The sequence below is a fragment of the Atta colombica genome, unplaced genomic scaffold (genome assembly GCF_001594045.1).
Source record: "Atta colombica isolate Treedump-2 unplaced genomic scaffold, Acol1.0 scaffold198, whole genome shotgun sequence".
NCBI lineage: Eukaryota > Metazoa > Arthropoda > Insecta > Hymenoptera > Formicidae > Atta > Atta colombica.
The window spans coordinates 663530-688648 of record NW_017259291.1 but is presented as its reverse complement, the minus strand read 5'-3'; the positions used below and the strand labels follow the sequence as shown (position 1 = coordinate 688648).

Below are 25119 nucleotides of genomic sequence, written 5' to 3'. Positions count from 1 at the left end.
CAGAAACACAATTGTAATTAATTTTCAGTTTAGAATAAATTTCTTCGCTTTTCTTAATCGTTCTTATTATCCGCATTGAGAAAAAAATGTTTGATATTTGTAACTATAATTATATAATAACAAATGTATATAGTTGGCAATCTAAAATAGCTATAATTATAGTTTTTATAATCATAAAATAGTTGAAATTATTATAAAAATGATTCAAGTAGATTATAATTTTATAGTTATATTTTGGGACAACCATATTTTTTATGATTGTCCTAGAATTATATATACATAGTTACTGTTATTATTATAGCAGTAATAATAAATTATAGTAATATATAATTATAGTTACAAATACAAAATATTTTTCTCTCAGTGTCTCAGTGTCTGTTTTTTTATTCTCTCTTTGAACTGGTGCACATAGTGCAATAAGTTAAAAGAAGTGAAAGAAACGAACTTACATTTGTTTCACTTCAACTTATTGCACCGTGTGCATCAGTGGAAGAATAAATAGAGACCTAATTGATAAATTAAAATTTAAATATTCTTACTAGTATATATATGTGACGTTTAATTCAAGATAATATCTAATTCCTTCTCGTTAACATATCGTTTCGCTGTCTCATTACAAGACGAAAAGTGGACCAAGCCCACAATTTTGCACGATCTACTTTAAACACGGCGCCGTACATGTATCCCATAATTTATCAGATCTGCTTTACGCACAACTTCGTGTTTAAAGTGGATCTTACAAATTACAAATTTCGTCCACTCTCGCGCTTCGAAATACTTAATCGTTCCATCGCATTGAAACAACATGCACACCCAAGAAAACATATCGCGACATGTGTTCAGGATGCCGGAAAAAAAACACAGCATCGGAAGGAGACACAAGAAGATGCATCGGCCCGCTCGAGATGTTGTTAAACAAAGTTGTGTCTTGATGAGACTCATCGCCGAGGCAAATCTCTTCCGAGAAAGTCTTTCTTTAGAGCTCGGGTAACCTTGGTGCGGAGTACTGTGGAACATAAATATCATGGGCGTCAGTTTCAGACAATAACGAAGGATGCACCAAACTATTTTTACACCGAGTCGCTATTCGAAACGCACGGTATGCCTTCGTTAAATAAATTGTATCGATCGCTAGGCGCATTATCGTGACCCAATTAGCATTCTGATTTATGGGAAATGGTACCTAATAAGACCATTAGGGTCTCGAAAGTTTTATCGTCGTCGCCCGAGGCATTCCTATTATTAGAATTATTATAGTGAAAATATGAAGGTGCAAGGAATTATTGGGTGCATGGTTGATTGCATTCCTACGAGGCATTTAATTAAACTCAACCTTTTTTCAGTCAATTCCACTTCTTTTAATTTTATGCTACATTACTGAATAGTACACGTATATTACCGCTCAAAAGAATTTACCCATCTCGATTTTTGTATCTTTTTTGTACGTCTAAATTCCATTCTGCATCCTTTTTATTATATAATAAAATGTAAAATTTTGAATCAATTCATTATTATTAAGTCTAACATCTAGAAGATTATATAGGAAAGAAGATTGAAATTCACTCTTTTAATTAACTCTCAACTACAACTACAAATGAAAACTACACTTAAGTTTCTAAACCATCCTGTTTGAAATACAGAATGGAAGTAAACCTCTTACGATGATAGAAGATTTAAAGTTCTTTTACCTACAATTTAGAACACCTCATAGTATCGTACAGATTGTAGAGTCATCCAAAATTTCGGATTCAATTCGTTGCACTGAGAAAAAGGATCTGGTTAATTAAATAGTAATTTTGATGGAAAATGGACGAATCAGAATTTTCTGATTAAATCTATTAAAATTCTAGTTGAGAAATCCAATTTTTATTTCTCAACTAGAATTTTATTTCTATTTGAGTTGAGTAACTAGAATTCTAATTGATATAATGTTCTGGTAAAAATAAGAATTCTAGTAGATTTTACCAGAAATATTATATCAATCAGAATCCGGTTAATCTCAATTAGAATTCCAATAAAATTGACCAGAAAATTCTGATTCATCTATTTTTAACCAGAAATTTTTTTCAGTGCTGTTAAGAAGGGATAAATCGACTAAAATTGCGTACACCAATAATGTTATTAATGTCTAGTAATGCTCAAATAATGCCCTGATAATGCTCTAAAATGCCCAGCCTGAAAGAAAAAATTGACTGCTGCAGCAAATTAGATGGTAAAATATAGCATGACATTTGTAATTGGCTGCTACAACTAATTAAAAATGCTATGCCATATTCAGCCAATATATATATCTTTTCTTTCAATACAGTAATGCATAACCTCATACCGCTTCTAATATACAATTTTTTTAAGTAATGTCCAGTAATGTTCCAAATCTGTACACCATAATGCTCTTAACAGTTTATCCCTTGGTTAAAATTAAGGAAGACAGAGTGAACTTAAAATCCTTTTAAGTAGTAATGTATTTAATTCTATTGTTGTTTATAACTCACCAGAACCACAATTAGAGACATGATGTAAATTTGCATATGTTCACAATCATCTGTTTACGTTCGTAGTATTTCCTGTTAATATACTGCGCAAACATGATTGCAAATGGTTAAGAGAACTTCCGTTTGTCGCGCTACATAGCTGTAGGACACGATGCGCACATATTTATCAGGTAATTAAAATTCTCCGTATAAAAGCAGTCATATCTCGGTGAAATATCTATAACATAAAGTATCCATAATATAAGAGTATCTCTTTAAACCGTAATATCGCATTCCATTCGTGAAGTTTATCGCGGAAAATATCTGTCCCGGGTTTCATAGGTGCGTCGTGACTTCCGAGGATTAACATCTTAGAAAGTAATCTCCATTAGAGCTCGCTATCAACGTGCATAAGCTTGATAACTATCTTGATATGAAATCAACTGGTGCATGGCGAAACTTCGCTTTTAAGTGAGAACTTCCATTGAGGAAATTTTCATTCATTAATCTCCGTTCATTTAACATCTTGTGTACATGTATCAATCAGAAAAGTTTCGAAGTGTTCTGGCATCTATAATAAGTTAATCGCTGGAACTTCACGTTTACGCTGACGCGGTGCATCGAGGAGTATTAATCAGAAACGTTTCACTTAACGAGATTAGCGCAGATATTTCTCTATCTCCTGCTCCAGAATTCCACGTTGAACGAAAATTGCAACGGATAGTTCTCGGATTGTTTACTGTACCGTGCAAAGTTTCAAAGTTATTACCTTTGCCGATACAATCCCGATCCATCTTCATCCACGTGTTCCCACGAATAACGCGAACTCCGAAGTTCCGAGGCACGTGAGAAATCGAGATTGAATCGTTGCGCTTGGGAAATTAATTGATTTCGATCTATTAAACCGCGACGTCGGCCGAAGGCTCGTCGATACCATCGCGTGCCTACGTACGTGCTAATACCGTTATATTACGACATCCGCGTGTGTAAATGAGAGTGGATATCGAATTCGCCCGCGAGCCCTCCGGTCTGAAAGCGGGTTAACCTAATGCCCTACGAATTAATTACTATTGGGTATAGAGATTGTAAACCGATAGAGATTCCCGATTCTCTTAATGATGCTTTCGATAACGGCGAATCTTAAATTGATTCGCGTGTGGCGATTCGGCCGAGGCGGACGTGTTCTTGTTTCGGTCTAAATGTGTTGCATCATCTTTAATTTTGGAAAGTTTCTAATGAAACTTAAGACTTTGTCCCGCACATTTACATTTTCGAACTTCATAAATTGCATTTTCGTTTATAATCCAACTTTGTAACTTTCCGACAACATGAATTTTAACTTTTCCGTCAGCAATAGGGGTCTTCGAGAAATAGAATAAACTTTGGAATATTATGAATTTGGATTATATAGGGCGATTCCTAAGTAAATATAAAAAATTTAAAGGGATGAAATATTCGTTGGCTTATTTTAGAAAGAAAAGGTCCCGTGAACATGTGTCTTAAAGTGTTTCTCTTTGTTTCCAAGTGCTTTTCTTATTCCCACAAATGTCCTTTGTGGATCTAAAAATGTTTCATTGATATTGGAAAATTATTCTTAGTGTCACACATGTAAGCACACTAAATTAAAATATCTCTAAACTTTCTGGATTTTTTAAATTTTCATATTTCCTTTCTCAACTTTGACATTCTATATTTTGAAAACAAAATATTTTAGTATATTTATAGAATCTTTTCTTCATAAAATATAAGTCAAAAATATTTCATTAAATTTTTCACACTTAGAAATCACCCTGTACAAAAATCTGAAAAAATTCTGGTACACTTATCGAAGTTCTAACAACGAGTTTTACCATCATAAAAGTCAGATGACATTTTACTTATTTTTTATAAATTTAAATTCATTTACTAAAATTCTCATAACCAAGATATTGATGGTGTCTCTCTTTAAAGACTTCAATTGACAGCATCCCAATTCTGTAACTTTTAACGCTATCGTTATATTGTTGTTGTCTAACTTTTTCATCAAGTATAATACCTGTACAATGATTAGTATAATATAACGATATCGACATTGTCATTAAGAGTTATAGACTCAGGTTTCTGCGAAGGATGTATTGTAGCCGTATCAAACTTCATTTGGAAATCAGGTATCATTAAACAAAGAATCCAGTCGACATCAACTAGAAAGTAATGTATCCATTGCTACTCAATAACTATCATGTGATACCATGTATTATATTACATATACGTAATTAGTTAAATGCGAAATTATAACATGTGCAGATATTATATTACTTTTAGTGGGTATTGAAGAATTAAGAAAACGAACAACGAGCCTCTGATAAATACTTCGATAACCGGTCTCTTTGACAGATTAACCGTCTTCTCGATTTGTTCCGCGTATATTTTTCATTCACGTCAATTACGTTGCGCATAATTTACTTAATAAGTACCATTTCGCAAATTGACGTTCGCGTTATATTCATGAGAGAAAAGACAGTGAAAGAAAAAAGAGAAAAGGAACAGATAATTCATCTCTGGGGCGCAAATAACGCCGAAATCCAGCGGAAGTCTGTTTCGCGCTAGCGTGATTTTCATTGGCAAACAATTCGTCTGGCTTCGTGTTAAACTTCACCATTTGTTCAGTGTGGATAGATAAATGGGGCACACGGTCTTCGGCGCTTCCTCGCGCGATCAATCTGACTCGTCCGCGCCCACAGAGCAATCCACAGAGCAGAATAGTGTACGGTAGTCCTCGTTCTCTCTCTATCCTCCTGTGGGATCTCGCCTTGTAATATAGTATCTGTCAATCCCCGGACACACAATGTATTCACGCACCGCGCGATACCGATCCGCTAACGACGAGTAATGGATATTCGCGGCTGCGCTTGAATTCATCGCGATTGCTTATCGAAAATCGCGTCGCGGTTATTAATCGCATGCGACTTGTTCTCCTCTTGCTCACAAGAGCATCACGGTGAATCTCATCCCGTTAGTCTTTCAATGAAATAGTTATGCAAAAAGGATGGAAATAAATTACACTGCTCGTTCGATTTAATATCGAATAAGATAAGGTGATAATTTTGAAAATGGTACAATTCTGAACGACATAAGATTTGAATCCAATTTTGAGATTCAAGTTCGATAACTTTGATCTCATTGTGTAGAGTACTAAAAAATATCATCAAATACTGAAAAAAATCAAACTTTTTGAAAATTCTCAAAAATTGGATTCAAATCTTATTTCATTCAGAATTGTACCATGTTCGAAATTGTATTATCTTATCTTAAGAGAAAATTTCAGAATTACGATTGTTAAATAATTTTTACACATATGAATAAAAAAATGAATAATATTCGGTCAAGGTAGATTTTCGTATCTAATATTTCTTATAAATTTATACAATTTTCAATTCAAGTTAATTGTGCGCCGATTATTTAGTCTTGAAATACAGTCTTGAAATACATCCTAAATTGAAGCTGAATAATACTACACTGAAAAAAATATAGTCAATTTTAATTCGTGTAAATATTTTCAAAAAATTAAATATATATTTAAGATGTTTATTAGCATCAAATCATTAACTGCCTTCTAAGATTGCTTATTTGCAGCAATAATATTAAATTGTTTGTAAATTTAATTTGTGATTGTTACACTGAGGAAAAAATATAGTTAATTTTAATAAATATTTAGTTCAATACTGCCAACTAAATATAATTTATTAAATATAATTTATTAAATATAAAAATTTATTTGATACAAGAAATGTTAATTTGATTTAACAATCACTTTTTTTATTGAACAAATATTTATTTATTATAAGTAAATGTTTAATTGGCAGTATTGAACTAAATATTTATTCAAATTAACTATATTTTTTCCTCAGTGTAACAATCACAAATTAAATTTACAAACAATTTAATATTATTGCTGCAAATAAGCAATCTTAGAAGGCAGTTAATGATTTGCTAATAAACATCTTAAATATATATTTAATTTTTTGAAAATATTTACACGAATAGAGAGAGAATAAATCACGCTAAGAATCTGTTTCAAATAAAAGTTTTAATTCTAAAGGCGAGAGAAAATTTTAAATCGCGCTTCTTCAGCTAATCGCGGATTCGGCACTTGTTGCGATCAGAGGTAGATAAAGCACGATGTAGATAGATTAGAGACAGCGTGTTCAGCGTATCTATTCGACCGATATCTATAATATGCTACATTTCTCGCGATAGCTTCCAGATGTGCCGACGCGAAATGATTTTTGGCCGACGTCCAATGCGAGGTGCAGAAATTGGGCTTCTAAACGAAAGCTCTAGCTTTCGAAAATCGAGCACATAAGGGCAGATCGATGATATTTGGCTGTCGCCGTTTCTCATACATGTTTCGGCGACCTCGCTGCGAAAATCGCTAACGAAACGATAGAGATCGCGCGAGTTTTCAGCGACGACGAAAACGACGAAGTAGACGAGTGTCAAACATTTATTTCTGTCAAACCCGGGTAGTGAGTAGTTCGGTCGAAATCGTTCGTCCCAAATCAGATTCGTGATTACGCGGGCGTGTAAAGGCGGGGTACACGTCCTATGTACTCCCTATCGATCGATAAGACGCTAGGAGGAGCGCAACGGCGTCTTGCCGGAAGAGCTAGTCGTTGAAGAGAACGAGAACCTTTTTCCCTCGGTAACCTTTATCAAAGTTATCAGACCCGGAAAAATGATGAGTGTATTAATAACATTAGCCGATAGCAGTTTAATTGAAAATAATCTTAAAACAAATTTAAGCAAGAGAGGGCTCTAAATGAAAGTCAGGCGTGGTAAGAAAGTACGCAGATTACATTTTATAATAAGTCATATTTATTAATCAATAAGTAATTATTAAAAATCATACGCTTTTCTCTCTCTCCCACAATGTGTTGCTCCAATTTTTCGATTCCAACATTTGAACCATCTTCAGCGATAAAAAAAACCAAACATATGAAAAATAAAATTTAAATAATGTTGCAAGAGACACATAATTTTTCAATTTGTATTTATGGGGAAACATCACTATGATCATATCACAGCCAAAAAAAAGTTATCTTTGTGAATTTTTTTTGTGAAAACTATATAATAGCTTGTATGAATTATTGTCTTTATGTATTCAGAATAAAATAAAATTTTAAAACTTGTTTAACTTGTTAAAATTTAAAAAGTAGAAATGTTAAAATCACACATTTTTAGAAGACACGTCCATATACGACGATGTGTCACTTAAATCATATTTTTTAAGTTTTAACATGTTCAACAAAGCTTCAGCAATGTTCCGTGATTAACAATGCTGCATCTTTGTCAATTTGCGAGTGACTTAAACATTATGGACATGTGAGCTAATTATATCATTCTTACTGAGGAGGACTCCAAAGTGAGTCGAAACGTTCAAAATAAAGAAGAAATCAATCTAATATCTGATTATTGATTGTTTGTTGTAATAAAATAATTGCGCCGTTTATCGTTGCTGACTTTCATTAGCTTACTATATTTATCTTTTTGTGTTTTTTCTTTCTTTTTTTAAAGTATAATATATGAATGTAGTTTTAGTTAAGCGTATTGATCTTTGATAAATTAATTTTAGACAAAATGGCAAAGTTTTAAAAAAGAGGTTGCAATTTTGTTAAAAAAATCGTTACTTTTTCTATTATTTCTGAAAAATTAATAATCCAATTAAAGAATTCGTACGCTTAACTGAAGACAATTTTGTTGTAAACATTCTGTCCAAAATTCAAGTTATTCAGATAAAAATTAGCCGAGAAATGTGAGCACGAAAATGAGATTTCGAGAAAAACGTGTTTAAAGTTTTACAACCGATTAGTTTATGCATCTGACCATGTGTTACTCTATCATATTTACTATAGTTCCGTTACAAATTTTAACATAATATTTTAGAGGCATATTTTTAACCTCTGTGAAGTTGGCCTCATTTTTCAAAAAATGAAATTTTGATCAAAGTTCCGAATGCACCCCGAAGAGTTCTGAAGTTCCAAATTAAGAATAGTTCCGGCGAATTAATATAAAAAAAAAAAAATTAAAAAATTTGGGGTGTTAACTTCACAAAATGAAGAACGAAAAATCGTGATATCTTCTAAACCTTAAACCTAGCGCTTTAAATGATAATAATTTTTGATAGAACTCTTGGGGTGCTATCCAGAACTCTCAATAGAACTGCCGTAATGTTAAAAAAATTTTTGTCCCTCAGATGTGACAGAATCAGATATTCAAAAAATTATGATATCTTTTAAACCGTTGGTCCTAACGCTTCGAGCGTTAATAACTTTCGTTAGAACTCGCGGGGTGCTACCCAGAACTGTCGACGGAATTGCCAGAACTTTAAAAAAATTTTCATCCCTCGGGTGTTAGAAATTTTCGATTCGACGAACGAAAAATCGCGATATTTCTTAAACTGTTGGTCGTTAATAACTTGTGTGTGTGTGCGCGCGCGCGCGCGTTTGTCTGACACGATCGAATGTGTCTGATGAATTGTGAACTTTATTAAAAGATATCATAATTTTTTGAATATCTGATTCTGTCATATCTGAGGGACAAAAATTTTTTTAACATTACGGCAGTTCTATTGAGAGTTCTGGATAGCACCCCAAGAGTTCTATCAAAAATTATCATTTAAGGCGCTAGGTTTAAGATTTAGAAGATATCGCGATTTTTCGTTCTTCATTTTGTGAAGTTAGCACCCCAAATTTTTAAATTTTTTTTTTTTATATTAATTCGCCAGAACTATTCTTAATTTTGGGCAGGAACTCCAGAACTCTTCGGGGTGCATTCGGAATTTTGATCAAAATTTCATTTTTTGAAAAATGAGGTGCCAACTTCACAGAGGTATATTTTTAAGACACCAAACATTTAAAAAATGCAAAAAAAATCGATTTTTTTAATCCGTCATAGTGGTATTTTCCCTTAAAAAAATCAAATAAACTATAAGAACTCCCGATGTTTTAAACAAATTAAAATAATAGGGGGCTATAGAAGAAATATAAAATTAAAAATAATTTTGTTAATTTTCAATGCCATACTGAGCATAATTTCTGGTTGAAAACGAACGAATCAGAAGATTCTGATCATGTAAGAATTCTGGTTATATCTCAATTAGAATTATAATAGATTCAACCAGAAAATATTAATTTTTTCGTTTTCTAATTAATGCAATCAGACTCTCCAGTATAGTAATAATAAAACAAATACGCTGTTACAGCTCTTGTTTTAATAAAACATTATTTGTTTCATTAACGCTTCGATTATGTGGAATTTTTGCATCGTCAGCAACCCTCTTTGAATTTTAGCATGCAGATTTTTATATTGATTTGAATTGTATTGTATAAAAATCTGAAAAAATTCTTGCATACTTGAGAAAGTTTCAACAATAAGTTTTTACTGTCATAGAAATTGGATTATATTTTTTATAGATGTAAATTTATCTACCAGAATTTACAATCAAAATATCAATTGTATCTTTAAGTAAGTCTAACTTGAGTAAATAAATATTTATTCGATTAAAAAAAAAATAATACTTAAATTTAAGTATCATTTTTTTTAAATTTAATAATTATTTATTTACTGTGAGCAAATAATTCCATTGATACTATCTAAATATTTATTAAAATTTCGTAAATTTTTTTTTAGTGTGTTAGTTTACATTTTATTCAGTGAACAAAACTCTTCCTTAATCAAATTCTCCGTCATATATAATTTCAACAAACTTGTAGATCAGAACATTTTCTTCATGTTTTTAATAATCTTAGGAAAAAGGATTTTGCAAACATACAAATGTATCAAAAAGATTTTTAAGCAGTTTAGAAAAGTCGATTCAAGTTTTCTCCCACACAGTTGGGACAAATTGCCTCCTTTTATTATTAGTCTCTGTTCTTTTCCGCTTTGCTTTGAAGAATCTTGTATAATGGTGGATAATTATTGATAAGACCGTATGCAAAATGAGAACGCAGTGGCATGAAGATAACGAAGAAAAGGAATGAACGGCGAATTACCTTTGGGAATCTGAATACCACGAGAATCTTATATCGGCGTTTTTATATATTGGGTTATCCAGAAAGTTCGTGCTGATGTTGAAGGAAAATTGAAACGCAGAAAATTTTAATTTAATAAATGTATACTAAAATTTAAATTTTAGTCGGCACGAATTTTCCGGACAACCCAATAGTTGTTTTTAAGTTGCTCGTGGGATATTAATACGAAAAATTGACATGGAGTCACGCAGTTTCGGGAGAGATATGAATTTCAATGTCACTGAATTCTTTTATAAGTTCCGGAATACATTTTTGTATCGCGCGACAAGTTTTGTCTTCTTTCCTGATTAGTTTGAATCATGTTTTCATAAACAGAATTACTTTCGGCGGAAGTTATTTTAACGCTCGGCTAAATATGTTTTTACCATTTAATGTACATCCAATGAGAGACAGATTTCGCTAGCAATATATTTATAACATCCTCTGTAATCTGATATTTGCCAATTTTATTCCCTAATTGATGTAATAAAACACACCAATAATAAACAATTAACCTGTTTATTCATTTTTTTTATTTTGATTTGAAAAAAAAACCAATTGTATTCGCAGACGAAAAAGAGTTAAAATATATCGAATAATTCAATTCCCTTTAATTTTTTTCGCGAGGACTTGTTTCGCCGGTATAAATCCAATCTCACGATAGGCATGATCAGTAACACTTAATTTACATTCAAAACTGCACTGATCGATGATAAATATATTCCCTGGTAAATATCTCTGATATGGAATTCCACACCTATCAAATTTCGAGCATGCTTTCCATTCCGTGCCGCTCATACCGCGAACATCATATATTACAGTATCGTGCAAATGATTAAATACGAACTGGAAATTACAGTTATCATGTTAACACATTCGACGAAGAACCAAAATTCATATTTAATACGGGTCATTCTCGCATGTGTGCGAAAGTCACAAATTTCACGATTTATTCATATTATGCGTATAAAATGATAATTAAACAAAAAAATAAAATGATAATTAAATGAAAAAATGTACATATATACATAAATAATGCGGTAACATTTCATTTCCTGCACAATGTGATTTACATTTCTAAAAATTCTGTATAAAAACATATTTTATGATCATTATACATTATTTTAATTATATTTTATTTTATAAATATAATTTAAAAATTATTTTTTAAAGATAAAAAGACTACTTGACTTTTTCATTTTAATAAATTTTTATCATACCTTTTTACAATTTTTATTGTAATTACTTTATAGTATGCTTTGTAATTATTTTATACTCTTTTTTTAGTTTTATTAAATATAAGATAGTAAACAATAATTTGTTTATTATCTTATGTTCAATAAACAATAACTGATCATGTATTCTGATTCAACTAGTATTTGTTGGACGGAAGCGATGCATCTCGATTAATTCAAACAAATCACAATTAATTCAAATCGATGATAAGCTAAACAACATAGATAGATAGATAGATAGATAGAGAGAGAGAGAGAGAGAGCTCTAGAATTCCCGGGAAACCTTTCAAAAAAGGAAAAATACATGATTGAGCAACAGAATAAGTGAAATTAAACCTACATAAAATAGAAATGCAAAAATAAAAATAATAAAATATTAAAATATTATAAAAGATGAAAAATGACAGAAAGAGAAGAAATGGAAAAAGAAACTCGCGAAAGAATATTAAATACATTCATTGCAATTCAAGCAATAGGAAATATACGACAATGCAAAAAGTAATTCACAGCGTGATACATTCATTTATTCTCATCAAAGTGGAATTCGTAGCTTCGCGTATATACGTATATACGTGCGCATACGTACCTACATATAACGTGCAGATTTATGTGTAAGCGCATGTAATTAATAGATGTATCCTGACATCCCGCAAATTTGTGTTCGTTTTAAACACAGCGCAATATGTGATATTAAAACTCATACCTTTTATTTACATACCGTTAGTTGATTCGTGTACTTTCTCATGTCTACTCGATTAATAATATTTTAATATACATAAATAATTTCTTTTTTTCTCTCTCTGCCACTCCGGTTTGTAATTTAAAATATAGTGATATTAACGTATTATTAACGCACGATATATGTATACTAACACTTTTATTCATTATGATTAATGTTCGAGCGCATCCGTAAATTGTGATATTACTTCATTATAAATTCAAGATATAATTAATTGATAAGCTTAATTTGACATAAATTATTGCCACTCGTAATTATAATATAAATTAATACATGTCTACTGCATAAATTAGAATGCTGAACGCGACGTGATATTTTATAAAAAGAATAGAACAATTTATGATATTTTCTCATCAAATTGCGCATTCACTGCTGTATGTAATAGAAAAGAGTCGACGTATATGGATGATAGCAGTATAACGTACGCTGTAGAATCAGTCATATCGTAGTGACTCTAAAACAATATCTATCTTCTTAAGTAAGTTCGATTACGTGGATAATAATGAAACAACACAAGAAACGGCGAGAGTTCTCACAAAATTAAATATTAGAACAGTCAAACTGGAAAAACATGACGATTGAAGACCGGTCTTGAGTATTCATAAATAGGTTGCGCGCGATTACTTCGGCGATTACTTCCAGAAAATCCACTATGAATTGGCCGCTGTTTTTATGGTAACGTTGCACTCGAGATCGAATTGCGTTAAATATCGCGCTTTCAGGGCGCGTTGAAGTTGAAGCTTCGGCGAAGCTCGAGGTGAATTTGAAACGTTGAGCATGAAACTCAGGAAAGAAACCTGGAAAACTGCCTCGGTTCGAATTCGATTCCGATTCATTGCGTTTGCACGACTCATTGCACCGCATTCAATTCAATTCCCTCTCTCTCTCTCTCCCCCCTCCCTCCCTCTCTCTCTCTCTTTCTCTCTCTCTCTCGGAAATTTCTTAGCAATACTTTCTCTGTCGTAATTTTTTATCTACGTTGATATACGTGTGTTAATGCGTCATTAGATAACAGTCTAATCGCGAAATCAGAAGTCGCCCAGCAGAGAGATCCCTCAACAAAATTCACCTCGAAATTTTATCGATGTTTTACCTATATTTTATGTAGGTTTCATAATCAATCACTAGAGTTGTCACGTCTATTATTTCCGAATCAAGATTTATCGGCCTTACTAGTCTTACTACTGTCGGTTTTGCGTAAAAAAAAAAATTCGTGAAAAGTGATTAAGCTCTTTTTTTAATTCTTAGTACACGCGATTGAGTCATTCATTCTACGCATTTTTTTTTTCTTACAGTGACAAGGAAATCTCGCTAAGAGTCTCTATTCATCTTCGGGGGAAAAAAAGGAAAAGAAGGGAAAAAAAGGGGAAAAAACTTAAATAATCATTTTATTGATGTGAGTAAATACAGGTTATTTTATTGTAAAATTTTTGTATTGAACATTTTTTGATATTTAGAATAATTTTTGATATAACGAAAAAAGCTGAATATTATTTTACATATCAAGGGTTTCATCTCTCATAACTATTTTTAACTATGTTTAAATCGAAATTGACATGATTTTCTTAATTTATTATCTATTTACGTTGCATAATAGAAAGTTTCATTAAAATCAAAATTTGATTTTTATAAGGTGCACTTGTGAGAAAAAATTCTAATTAGAAATGAATGAATTAGAAACTTCGAATCATATCAATTAAAATTCTGATTATCTCGACTAGAATTATAATAGATGCAATCAGAAAATTCTGATTTGTCCATTTTCAATCATCCCAATTAATGTAATCACATTTTTTCCAGTGCAGTGTTGAAATATTAAAAGAAGTATCTGACTAAATAATAGTTTCTATTCCTTCCTTTTTTTAATATTAAATTTTATAAATAATTTTTAAAGATATTAAGTATACGTAAGAATCATTTGATCCTGCGTACATTGTAATGTACATCAAATTTGAAGAATTATTCTATAATTTCGTTGAAATTATTTAATTATATCGACATAATTTATATTGAATGATGTACATAATAATATATATGTATATCGGAAAAATAATCAAAATTTTATTTTATTTTATTTTGAAAAAAAAATTAATTGTTTAGCATGAATTAGTTATTAAAGTGCGCATGAATTAAAAACAAATTTTTTAAAAATATTGTTCCAATAAAATCAGTCTGAAAGAATTAATAATTTTTTATATACTTACAAAAATGATGAAAATGAACCCGGAGGAAAATGAATGACCTGCGAATAAATCGCGCGTTTGTAGTAAAAAAATAGAAAATCATCGTGTATACAAAGGATTAAATCTTGTTATCTCAATTTCTCTGCGATCGCTGGATCAAAACAGAAAGGAACGGAAAAGCTGTGTCATCGCTTTGTCGAATACAGTGAGAATATCGATAGCAGCGATATGGAAAGAATCGCGTTACTCCATTCGATGATCGGGCTCAAATCCCGGACGTCGAGAGGACATCGGAACTTGCCGCCCATCGGTTATGGCCATTTAGAAGGGGCAAGCAAATCTAATTTTTGCTCATTTCCAACACTTAGCCTCTCAGCTTTACAGTGCGAGCGCCGGTAGGTCGGCGTCAAAGTAAACCATCGTGCGGCCTCGCAAGGTCACGACCCGGCAGGCAGGCCTTACTCGGAAAGTTTGCGGACTTGCGTGCGAATGCTACAGTTGGTGGAGATAATGCGATTCCCACTTGTACGCGCGCGTTCTTGCACGTTCATCGTCGAGACGAAGAAGTAGGGGCAAGGACTTGGAATACCCACGTTCCTGAATACAGGTATTATCCGAGATTTCGAGAATTGAATACGGGAATGATACTCAAAATAATCAGATAAATGTGAATAGCACGAACAAATTACAAAGTGACGTTTGAAATGTCACATCATTTAATTATCTACAATTTTCAGGCTTTGGTAATTAATGAATTTGTCTCTATACTAGCTATGTACCAGATTTGTTAAAATTAAATGCTTATTATTAATTATATATACAGTGTATATATATATAATTGTTTAATATATATAATGTATATAGAAATGAATTGATATAATAAAAATTAATACAAATAAAAAAATATATAAATAATTATATTTAAACCATGACATTTTGTGCGCTTTATCTTCTATTATACATATTGACAAACTTATATATTTTGTAGCAAGAAATAAGTCTTTAAAAATAAGGCTTTTAACGGTTTTCGTCGAGTGTTCTTGATTCAATGCACACGCGTTAATCAAGTCCGATTTACATATTCAACAACGTCAAATTTATTCATAGACTTCGCAGAGAATATATTTAAGCTATTAATTCATACGCAATGTAAATTACAACGACAGCAGAGGAAGAACACGATGTATCTTGAGAACCATACATTTTACCAATTACCGTTAAAAGCGTAAATGGAAGCAAAGGTACCATTGATAATGGACCAACATTTTCAACGCGAATGTACACCGGAATCCCCCGCAGACTCATCAGCCATGACCGCTTAGGAATCACAGAATTGTACCAAAGAATTTCTGTCATTGCCCACGTACACCCCCGTTTCTATCGTCGTAAAATAATATAGTGTTAAGTGCATCGCAATATCTAAGATGAATAGTTGTGCTGCAGGAATTTTCCTTTTGTGACTATCGCTTTGCTTTACGGATCGTTTCAATAAATCGAGTATCGCATTAAATTACGTGCAATATTAGAAACGACTACTTAATTATTTAACACGGTATTATTAATGTTTATTTTTATTAATGCAGATTAACTTTAATTTTGGTTTAATTCATTTTTTTTCTAATTTTTAGAATTAAAAAAAAAGATGAAACGTAAGTTTAATCACATTGATCTATATTTGGTAAAAATGTGGACAGAATATGATAAACTTTTGTAAATAATAATAATCTTAAATAATTATACAGAATAAGAAAAAATCAAAATTGGTTGCTAAATGTCAAAATTGTTTGCAGCAGTATTATTCATCATGTTTGATTTCCTATATATTTCTAAAATTATTTTCTCTATTTAAGTTAAATTCTATTTAAGTTACTAAGGTACTTCAATAAAATCATATGGGTTATCCAAATTTAATGCACATTTTTATATTGTTTCGGACTGTACAAAAATGTGAAAAAATTCTTATCTATATAAAATTGTAAAAGTTTTAACAACGAGCTTTTACTATCATAGAAGTTGGATTATATTTTACTTATTTTGTACAGATTTAAGTTTATCTACTAAAATTTACAATACAAAAATTGATTCTGTGCCTTTAACTTTATATTGAAAAAAATATTAAATTTTAATAAATATTTATTTGAAGTTCTATGTAAATATTTACCAAGTGTAAACATATTTATTTGATGAACAAAAATCACGTCTATTAAGCTCTCCCACCATCAAAAATCAAGATCGGAATAGGTTAAAAATTTAGTGCTTTTTACGTAATTTAGTATTCTATTCCGAATTTTAGTTTAGCAAACTCAAACCGTTTAGGGGGCTTAATGGGGCAAGCTGGACCCCTCCACAGGGATTTTAGTCCCTGTGTACTTATTTTTTATATATGTATATTGTATATATTTTTTTTTATAGAGGGATCCAGCTTGTCATTAAGCTGAATCCTCCCTTCTCCATTTTTTTTATTGCTGTTAAACGATTTAAGCACTAAAATTCGAAATGGGTTATTAAATTAGTACCTAAACAGCATTAAATTTTTTGAACTTGATTTTCGATTTTCGAATGGAGAGTTCAGCTTATTAGACATATAATAATCATTTATATATCATTTTGTTTTATTGAGTAAATATTTATTTGAGAAAATCCACTGGACTCTCGAATGCCGATTGTGGTCCACCATCCAAATATTCAATATTGCCAACGGAGGAATAGTATTTTTTTCATAATTCCTTGTGTATATCATAATAAAAATTTTTTTAAATTTTGTATTTACACACCAATCTCACACATATAATTTTGATTCAAATTAAATTCAATTTTGGTTCAAATTAAAAAAAAAAAATTTCACGTTATTACGCTCTTAGATTAATTCGATTTAACGAATCTTATCGTACAATTAACAAACATATTTTCATTTTGATAATGAAAATGGGTTAAGAGAGTTTATTTATACCTGTTTCGTGACTGTGCCTGCGCAATGTCAGACAACATTCGCGCGTGTCCTCTCTCCGTTTGTCGATTAGCCATGAACTCGGCTGATTTTTTTTTCGAAGTGCCGGCATGTCATATTATTCGCGAGGGGAAAAGGCAGCCTTCAACAGCCTTCCGTACTATTTCACCGATATCGGATTCCCGTTCGGGAACAGTCGGGGCTAAAGGTCGCGGCTGCTATGTACATGGAAAATGTTTCGTGGACAAAGCGGAATATCGATTAGTATTAATTGAAAACCCTCAGTCTCACAAAAATAAAGGCGTTCGCGCAAAGAAAGAGCGTAAAAAAGGATGTTAAAAAATATTTCTGTACGTGATATTTTTGACGAGATAAGAACATATAAAAGAACAAAGTAAATAAAAGCAGGTAAAAAAGATGGAGATATAAATAAAACGATATGAATTTTAGTTCGTATTTCCTGGAACGTCACTCGTATCATGACTTCAGTGCATACCGTCGGACATATTTGTTGTTCCGACGTGGAGTAGTAAAGGCTTCCGCATGCAAAGTGTATAAAGGAATGTCAATAAAGGATCGCGTTACGAGAAATAATAAGTGGTTTCTCAAGATGCCTTCAAGAGAGACTCGAGCTCTTGTTTCGCAAATATTATCGCAAATATCAAAGAATGTGTCGAGTGCACCCATGTGCCTCAAATTATAAATTTGCTTTCAAACATTGTGCCTTCGTTGCGTTAAAGAAATTCGCGTTGTAACTATGTAGTTACAAAAATAAAGATTTCCATACATCAAGTTGTTGGTACACAACAGTGACATTTAATTTATTTCTTTGAAAACTTTAGATGGAAACAAATCTAAATCCAATTTTTAAATTCAAAATAAATTTTCTCTAGTTTCGGAAAAAAAATATTCGAGGAAAGATTTTGGCAGTAAATTTTTTAATCGCACTTTAATGCGATTTATAATAATTGTAATTCCATTGTTTGTCTGATCACCTGATTTTCGCGAATCCCCCGCTTCGCATTTAGCAGCAGTGAAATATCGCGGCTTAATCCCGAAATATCGGTTTCTGGGACACAGCGATAAATTATAAGCCTTTCGATTGCGCGATATGTATACGCTTATTTATTTTTACAGGCTATAAATCTTATTGTAAAATTATTTTCATACATTGTCCATAGAAAATTTGCAAGCGTGTAATATTTATTAAAAGGAGCAAATGTTTGATATACAGATAAAATAATTAATCACGATCAGAGATAAAAACGGTTTCGGTAATATAGTTGGTTTTTTGCATATTTGAATAACTCCTTTTTAATACAAATCGATTTCTCTTGTCATTCTGCGTAAAAAAATATTAAAATAAAAGCGCAAAGTGAATGTTTTCGAGATATTTTATATCAAAATACATGAAAACAGATACAGATAAGAGATATGAAATATTTATTCCGATATGTACAGAATATTTAAAAAATATTCATTTTTCGATAATCTTATCTGCTTAATTCTCAATTCTCTTATTTATGAAAAATGAGAAGTGATTTGTGGAAACAAATTTTATACATTTATGCAAAAATGTGATTCACTGTATGATATCAAAATTCTACTTCTAATAAAATTAATATTTTAACGTTAAGCATTTTTTAACTCTCTTATTCCCCTTATCCTGAAATTTTGATCTATTTAATCCTAATAGATATTCTCTCCAAAATTTCTTTAACTGATATTCGCCGGATCATTTTAAATTAATATACCTTTGCTTAAAGTTAACATAATTGAATCATATTTCTTTCATTTAAAAAATTAATCCGATAAGATCATGGAACTTAAGATTATTATAAGATTATTATAAGATGAAAAATATTTGTTACAAATAATTGTTCACAACGTAGTCGAAGAAAAAACGTCTACTCGACTCCGGTTGGGTTCAATTGAATACTCGATAGTTGAAAGAGTAACCACATATATTTGTTGGGAAAAATAATAGAATCGCGCGATATCTATAAATATAGGATTATTTACGTGATTGTTCACCTTGATGCCGCTGCGGCCCTGCTGCTTGAGCAAGACATTCTCCGGCTTCATGTCACAATGTATAATCTTATTCTTGTAGAGCGCGTCGAGGCAGAGGAGCAGCGAGTGCGAGAACTTGCGCACAAGCTGGAGGCTGAAACCCTTGAAGTTGTTCTTCTTGATGAGCTCGTACAGGTTGATACTGAGGAGCTCGAACGTGATGCACATGTGGCAACGGAAGGTGAACGAGTCGAACATGTGGATGATGTTCATGGTGTTGTCCTTGTCCTGCTCGCGCAGCTTGCGCAGTATACGTATCTCCTCGTGCGCCTGACGGTGGAAGCGCTTCTCGTTCCGCACCATCTTCAATGCCACGTGCTCGTGCGTTTTGTGATCATAGGCCTTGACCACTTGACCGAACGAGCCTTTGCCGATTACGCGGAGAACCTCGTACCGATAAGCCACGTGGTCGTGCGGCACATGAATGTACGAGCCCTGTTCGTTGTCGTACTCGTTGTTGTTCGGCCGGCCGATGATGCCCGGCCGTTTCTTCGCGTTCGCGCCGATGAAGTAGATTTGCTGGTAGTTGAAGATCTCGTGATGCTCGTACGGCGTCAGCTTGTTCATGTAAAGCTTCATTACCATCTCCGGCGTGATGGTCGCCGTCTTTGGTTTCACGCTAACGATGCTGTTGTTGCCGACACCACCGCCGCTTCCACCACCGCCACCGCCGCCGCCCCCTCCTCCTCCTCCTCCGCCGCCTCCACCGCCTCCACCGCCACGGCCAGCTCCGCTGTTAGAATTGCCGTCGGAACGGCCGTTTCTCACCACTGGACTGCTCGACTGGCTGTTGGGTTGCGAATGTGAATTGTGACTGAAACTATAATTAACCGGCCAGTTACTCAGGCCATAGCTCTCGCCTTTCCACGGTAATTTCTGGTAACCCACGTAAGGCACCGACTCGTCACCACCACCACCACCACCGCCGCCGCCACCGCCACCTCCACCTCCTCCACCGCCGCCGCCGCCACCGCCGGTCTGCTTCAGGCCGGTCAATCCGGTACCCTTGATGATCGGCGGCAGGTGGTTGTTGCTCTCGCTGCTCGAGATGTACGGCTGTGTCGAGATCGCGCCCGCCTGCACGAACGGATTCGTTTTGGAGAGGGGCATCTCGATCCTACTTGCCGCCGCCGACAGGGCCAAGCTAGTCATTGGTGCCCATTTGTTTCGCGTCCGTCCTATCTGTCCTCGTCGAGGTTCGCCACCGAGAACGCGCGAGCGTATCGTCCAATCGACGAATCCACGTGGCGCGCGATCAGCGTTTTTCCGTGTGTCCTGATACGCGTGTGATCCTCGCGCTCATGTCGGACGCGAAGGACAATCCGGATGTTATGGGAGACATGCTTCTCCGTTAAGACGACGATGACTTGGAGGCGAGGATCCAGGATGACTGCGCGCCGCGGACGAATTAAATTCAGACTAATGAAAAGCGACTCCAAACCGCGTCTCCTCCAGTTAAACAAATCGAAGCGAAATTGAGGAGAAGCCCTTCTCAGGAAAGGATAATTCCACTAATTGTATTATCTCCAGGGACCGCGGAAAAAAAACGACGGCCCTCGTAAATGCAGTGGACTAGAAGGGGTAGTGCACTCGCGCGCTCGGCGACGAGTTGCATAAATCACGCTGTTTCTTCGACGAGCAAGTTGTCTCGATCGTCGGTTGATCTCCTACCTTCTTTCTTCAGGTGGTCGGTCGGTGATCTCGGGCTTGACGCGAACTCACAAATTCCGGGGCACTCGCGCACAGCGGAAGAAACTACGGAACCGCACTCTCGCGACACGCACTGTCACACCCGTGGAGCCTCCGGCGAGACTCTCGGCCGTCGAGTATCGTTGCAATCGTCGCAATCGTCGCAATCGTCGCAATCGTCGCAAACCGGCACCGCAGAAGGCGATCGCGACGTCGCCTCGAACGTCTTCTAATTTTACGATCTGTCGCGCGCGACGAGGGCGAGTGCATCATCGCCGCGCGTGGAAGCGGGGCTTAACCAAAAGTCTCCCGACTCTGCTCGCTCGCTCGTGCTCTCCGTGCGGAAGGTTATTGGCACCGGGCCGCCGCCGCCGCGAGTTTGACGACTTCGCCGTCGAGGCCGCGGTCGCTGTCGCCACGTCGCCGCCACCGCCGCTGTTGCTGCTGCCGCTGCCGTTGCCGTTGCCGCCGATGTTCCATTCTTTCACCCGTCGGCGGACGAAAATACTCCCCCCGGCGGGCCCCTTCACCCGGTCCCGATTCTCCGCCGATTCTCGTCGCCGATCGATTCCACCTCGCGGCGAGACGCGATTCCCGCCTCCCGATGGCCATACAAAGAACCGCCCCTCTCTCTCTTTCTTGCTATCTCTCTTTCTCGCTCTCTTGTTCGACAAAACACGTATCCACGATGTAAGTATCCTTCAAGAGGATAACCCTCTGCCTCGAGACTACCCACGTAAACACAGACACACCGCGCGATCGCTCGAAATCTCTCACCGAACACACTTATTCGCACTCGCGACACGAAAGCCGATATTGTCTACAATACAATCCTTTCTTCTCTTCCTTCTTGTTTGTTATCTTTTTTTTTTTCTTTACTATAACGAATATCCAAATGTGACCGAATGGATCGCTCTCTTCCTCGTTCCGTTAAATCTTTCCTTTCCAAACACTTTCTTGTACTTTCTCGTACACTCTTTCACATTCTGAGCTTCCTCTCTTCTTCTCTTTCCATCGGAGAACGCACGCGCTTTTCATTACCGGCCACGACGAGTCACGCGGGCGACCACCATCGACGACAATGTAACACCATGCGCGTCATCGGTCGATTAGAGATGTCGCGGTCCGGTGTGATCGGGACGAGAACGAATCCTCGATGTATTGACGACGGCGCGTATAAAAATCGACCCGGGTGTAGTACGTCGTCGTTGTCGAGCCGTCGGTATCAATCCGACGTCGATTGGATCAGCCGGGATCGTCGGGACGATGCTCTGCCGTAGATCCGCTGCGAATTTCTCTCTCTCTCTCTCTCTCCCCCTCTCCTCTCTCTATTCCTCTCGGACGAAGCGCGGACAAAGGGAGCGCTGGTCGAATTCGTCGCTTCTGGCGCACTCGGCACTGACTCACTGGCTGTCTCGCTGCCGCTGCCGCTTCCTCTCGCAGTTCGCTCTCTCTCTCTCGTTACAACTTATACCGCGCAGCTCCCTTCCTCCTCCACCCTCCGTCTCGCTCGATCCTGTCTTCTCCTCTTGTTTTTTTTTTTCTCTAACCCCCTCAAGCGCGACGTCGCTCGGTGTCGGTTCCGTAGAAAGACCGCGACGATGACCGCCGTCGCACCACCGACCAACCAACCGCGGGGTTGATATCCGGCACAGGAATTATGCACGCACGCACGCATGCACGCACGCACGCAGGCACACTCACTCGCGGCGAAAACGCGCGACGATTCCCCGTGTTAATGCCCCAATGGAACTTAGGGAACGAGCCGAAAGGTGAGGGAACGGGGAAAGATCACACGGCGTGGACGGATCTTTACGGTGACGCGCGGCAGCGCGACGCGTACGTCGTCGTCGCTGCTTCCGGCGACTCCCCCATGGCGCTCCAGCTCCTCTGGAGTTTACAAAGCGAGTGCATATATACACGAGACGGAGCGATGTCGAGACTGGTCGGGACGCGACTGTCCGCACTCCGCACCGCACACCGCACGCACAGGTGTTCGCGAGCGGGGAAAGGGGAGGGGACGTCCCCCTTCCTAGCCGAAGCTCACTTTCTCTCTCTCTCTTTCTCTCTCTCTGTCACTCTAACTTTTCGACGGACTCTCGCGGCGCGATCGACACGCGACGCGCTGATAAGAATCTCTCCCGCGGATTCTGTTCTGTAATTCCGTTTTCACTCGGCCGTTCGTCTCGAATCCGAGACTCGAGTCCGTCCTGCTGCGCGCGTGCCGGTCGGAAAAACGTTTTTCCCCTCTCTCTCTCTCTCTCTCTCTCTTTCGCGCGCTACACCGTCCCGCACGTCAAGACGACACGCCGCGGAACGTGTCGCTTCACATAGACAGTCCTACGCAGCGGCCGTCGCGCGACTCGTATGATACTCCGACTGTACTGTCGGTTTATACCGAGCGACGGCTCGCGGATTCCTTCCGAGGTGATTTCCCGACGGGGGGGACGACGACGACGAGTTTATGGCGACACCGTCGACCGGCTCGCCGCGACGTCACGGAAGCATCTCGTCGACGGTGAGGCGAATCCCTGCGTGCGCACTTTCGTGCTCCATGACGGCGTTCCGTTCACGTTGACTTCGTCTCCGGACTCCGGAGACGATACGGGCAGATTTGCCCGCTGTCGCTGAGGTCAGAAAGCATCGTCCGTCCGCGAGGGAGCGACACTTGCTGGTCCGAGATCCGTCAGATCCGTCTGCTCTGCGTCACCGATATTATTAATAGTTATATAGTGTATACCGAGAAAATTTACTACATTTTAATATATACTTTTTTTCAATACTACTTGATATTTATTAGTAAATAAATATTTACTTAATAAAAACAAATGATTGTTAAATCAAATTAATGAATCTTATACCAAATGAATATAATGTTTACATTTAGTAAATATTTGATTACCCATGTAAAGGAAAATATATTAAAATGAATTAATATTTTAATTCATTTAAAATTTTACATTTAAAACTATTTGTGCTTTAATAACATTCATGGTCTATTTTTATTTTTTTAAATATTTAATTGGATTGAAAAATTACATTTTCTATTCAAAATTTTGAATTGAACAGTATTCACAATACACTTAGAAAAATGAGTTTTTTTTTTAGGATTGAAAGGCATGAAATGTGCTTCATGCAATTCCTATAAATGAATAAAAATGTTGGGATTGAAAAGGATTCATTTCAATGTTTGCAAATGTATTTCTAAAAATCCATTTCAATCTATTCTCGTTTACTGATAGTACTATTCGAACATTCAATATTTAAATATTTATTAAAATTTAATATATTTTTTCAGTGTACGAAAATATTGCCGAATAAAAACAACTTCGTAAATAATATAGAGTGTATTAAGTTTTAATGTATGTTTATAACTTTATTAAGTATAATATATAACTTTTTTACACAAATTTATCGCAAAGTAGTAATTAATTACTTATTTTTTTGTATATTAAAAGCATCGTTATCCAGCGTTTTTAAAACTTAAAATAAATAATTTTCGATATTAAATTATTCAGTATTAAATTTCCGAAAGAAAAGTTCAGTTATGTATTTCTAAAGTTCTTTACATACTTCTTTATATAGTATTAAAAGAAAGTCGTTTGCGAGCTTGCATTAACTTTCTTTCTCAGACTGCACAAAATTATTTATGATAAATGTTTATTAATATTCATTTTTTGAAATGTTATATAGATATTTTATATATATTTTATATAAAGCTTTATTCGAAATAT

General features: G+C 35.5%; 1 protein-coding gene across 1 annotated transcript in view; it reads right to left on the bottom strand.

Moving 5' to 3' along the window:
• LOC108687051 (dual specificity tyrosine-phosphorylation-regulated kinase mbk-2-like) overlaps positions 1-20869 on the bottom strand; it is a 52427-nt gene extending 31558 nt beyond the window's left edge. Inside the window, exon 1 of the mRNA XM_018192650.1 lies at positions 19658-20869. Within this exon, the coding sequence (XP_018048139.1) occupies positions 19658-20848 (1191 nt within the window). The 5' untranslated portion in view covers positions 20849-20869. The remainder of the gene's footprint in view (positions 1-19657) is intronic.
• Positions 20870-25119: the final 4250 nt, after the last annotated feature.